General features: G+C 32.1%; 1 protein-coding gene across 1 annotated transcript; it reads right to left on the bottom strand.

Moving 5' to 3' along the window:
- Positions 1-2,082: 2,082 nt before the first annotated feature.
- On the bottom strand, positions 2,083-3,233 carry LOC105457356 (cytochrome P450 9e2-like; the record flags this gene model as incomplete). The annotated part of the gene is made up of 1 exon (XM_011701972.1): positions 2,083-3,233. A coding segment is annotated over one exon (1,080 nt), but the record flags the coding sequence as incomplete, so codon positions are not given.
- Position 3,234: the final 1 nt, after the last annotated feature.

Genomic DNA, 3,234 nt, shown 5'->3' with positions numbered 1-3,234 from the left:
AAGATAACTTGCTTAGAATAAAATAATATAAGCAAATACTCGCTGTCAGAATAGCCAGAAGCAAAGTAGACGACTCCATCACTATAGAAATCTTCGGATTAGTTATTCAAGAAGACAACTTTCTAGTTAGATAGTGTTGTTGACAGCTTTCGTTTTGAATTAATAAAACATTTTTTCACATTTGATTATTAGAGTTGTATCTATGATGCGAGAAAGATGAAGCATAAAATTGCTAATCACATTATGGTATTAATTTTGTTAATTATTTTTAAAGTTTCTGTTTAATTTATGGAAACACTTATCCAGTGGATTGTCTGACAATAAGACGCACGCACTACGCGCGAAATATTATGATTAACTTCTCCACGTATGCCAACGGCGAGATATATAACATCGAAAATGCGCAGATATGAACGTCATAAAGTCACTATCTCCTTGAGATGACAGCGCACTGCATCAATCTTTATGGTCTACAATGGGCAGTAGCAATAAGCTGGCACAAACAGTAAGATTGATCAATCATTGTCAATTATTCTCTTTACATTTGATTGTAAATGGTGAATTTCATATGACTTACAGTTTAGAGCCTACTGTTATTGCACATCGTAGACTACGTATAATACAAACTTATAAGCTTGTTCTTATTGATACGCAGTATTGCTATTTTTCTGTTTAATAAATCGAGTCAGAGATCAATTGGTGTTTCATTTTAGCAATGTCATTGTCCATTATTTTCTAATAAAACAATATAGATACAATATCTTCTTCTAAAAATTCATAATGTTTATAGAGTATTTTATCTTTCTCTCTCATTCTCAATTCGGTACATAACTGATAAAAACACAATAATTATGGTTTTCAATTATTTCGTTTTTCTTATGTTTTTTTTATATGTTCAATATATATTTATAGTGATTTTCTTATTTAAAAACGGCATGTAAATTGATACTCGAATTATTAAAAGTTATTGTTCGACTTCTTAAAGTTTATTGTTGGCTCTTTTTCGTGATCCTGATTGATTCTTTTATTGCGCTTACTTCATGAGTGACTGTCATCGTATACGACCGTATGCATATTTTGACAGTTGTGCGTATTGAAGGATTAATAGTTTAATATACAATGTAATTGTATGCATTATTATAATTGTAAACATTATTATAATGAGAAATAAAGAAAAAGTTAAATAATGTGCGCAAAGCAACTAAAACAAGCAGCAATGTAGGAAGTAATAAAATTAAAATTGCTATTATTTTGATCATAAATTACAAATTTATTAACTATTTATTTTATATTAAATGTTTTTAATATTAATGTCAAGATTTCAAATTATATCAAATATATTAATATATGAAACTCTTATCTTAAGAAATAAATCCAAAACAAAGTAATAATGTTAATTAATTTTAATTAAGTATTAGGAGACAGTGGAATGTTAACTAACAATTGAAAACTTAAAACGCCAACACGGTACAAAGCGGATCTTGATGATTCCATATAATTTTTAGTGTAAATTTTACAATGTTCGGTTTATATAACACGTGGTCGCAAATCGCGTGCTTGTCTGCAGCTCCAAACCGAGTAGTATTTAATATCACAATTAAATTGCTGAAAACAATCTAATAAATCGATGCTCAAAGCATCTATTTTAAATCTTACTTGATGCTCATTTGCATCTAATGAATCGACTCACTCCCTCGCGACGTCAAATAAATGCTAACTTGCATCTTTTTCGATCTACACAATTTAAAAATTAACCAGCTTAACATTCGACATCAAATTATAATTTTTAAAACATGGGCTGCAAGAATAGTATAAAATAAAACACACAATAAATATCTATTACTAATAATAAAATTCATTTGATTTATATGTAAACGAAGAAAACAAATTAATATTAGTAATATTATAATTACTGTACTACATTCAGAATATTTTAAATATTTAAATAAATGTATGTTTGATAAATTATTATCTCGCTTTTTTTAAAAAGAGTTACAACATGTATTTAAAAAATATAGAATTTTAAAACTTTTAATTTTATTTCTTATATGTTTAATTGAGAAAAAAATTGATTTCTCGCTATAATTTAAAATGTCAACTTTTATTTAATTTTATGCTTGAAATGAATTTCAAATATGCTTCATTACTATTCCTCAATTCTGTCCATTCGATAATTGTGTAACAGCAGCCTCCGACTTCCTCGCTTGCAACTTCAACCAAAAACCTCCGTCCGCCAACATAGAGAATGTTTTCTTCAATATCATAGGAATTCTAGTTTTGACGTCGGGTTCGAGATCGCAGCGCCAAAGCAAATAAAACAGCATGATTTTTGATTCCATAAGGGCAAATCTATTTCCTATGCAGACTCTGGGCCCAATACCAAATGGCATATAGACCAAGTTATTTACATTGCCGTTAAGGAATCTGTCTGGATCGAACTTCTCTGGATGTGAAAAGTACTTTGGATCACGATGCAGAGGGAAACTCGCGAACCATATGATATCTCCAGGTTTTATCGTAATTGGTTCGCCATCCGGAGTCGCTGGTGGTAATTCGGTCTCTTTGACGCATATTCTGTCCAGGAAGGGTACTGTTGGATACATTCTGAGAGATTCGTTTATCACAGCGTCCAAATATTTCATGCGATTAATGGCCTCATAGGTAGGTTTGCCATTAGTCTGTCTGAGAACATCGTCGATTTCTTCTCTCAATTTACTCTGAACATTGGAATCGATACCGACGTGGTGCATCATGAAAGACATAGCTGTTGAAACAGAATCAAATCCAGCAAGAAAGAAAACGAACGCCTGGGCGGTCATCTCGTCGATGTTGAACTCAGGTCCATTATCTTTGTTCCTGATTTCCATCATCAACTGAATCATGTCTGGACGAACAATACCCTGCTCATCTCTGACTTTCAACGTGCCAGAAACGACTTCTTTGAAAAAATTCTCTACCTTTGGACCAAACATTCTCAGTTTGAGAAGTTTAGCAAGTAGCGGAAAGTTTCTGTAGATTAAGAACTTAAAAGATAGAATGCTATCAAAATTCACTGCCTTCCTGCCAAGCACGAAAAATTCGTTATTCGGATTCTTAAAAGAATCCACGTCGATACCGAAGGCGCACGTGGCCACCGTGTCGTTGGCGTATCTGCAAAGTAGATCTTTTATATCATATGTCTTGCCGACTTTTCCGGATTGAGTTGCTACAAAATTGGCGAAGTTCTCGGCGCAC

This window comes from Wasmannia auropunctata, unplaced genomic scaffold (assembly GCF_000956235.1).
Source record: "Wasmannia auropunctata unplaced genomic scaffold, wasmannia.A_1.0 LD335254.1, whole genome shotgun sequence".
In the NCBI taxonomy this organism is placed as follows: domain Eukaryota; kingdom Metazoa; phylum Arthropoda; class Insecta; order Hymenoptera; family Formicidae; genus Wasmannia; species Wasmannia auropunctata.
This window is presented reverse-complemented; position numbering and strand designations above follow the sequence as displayed.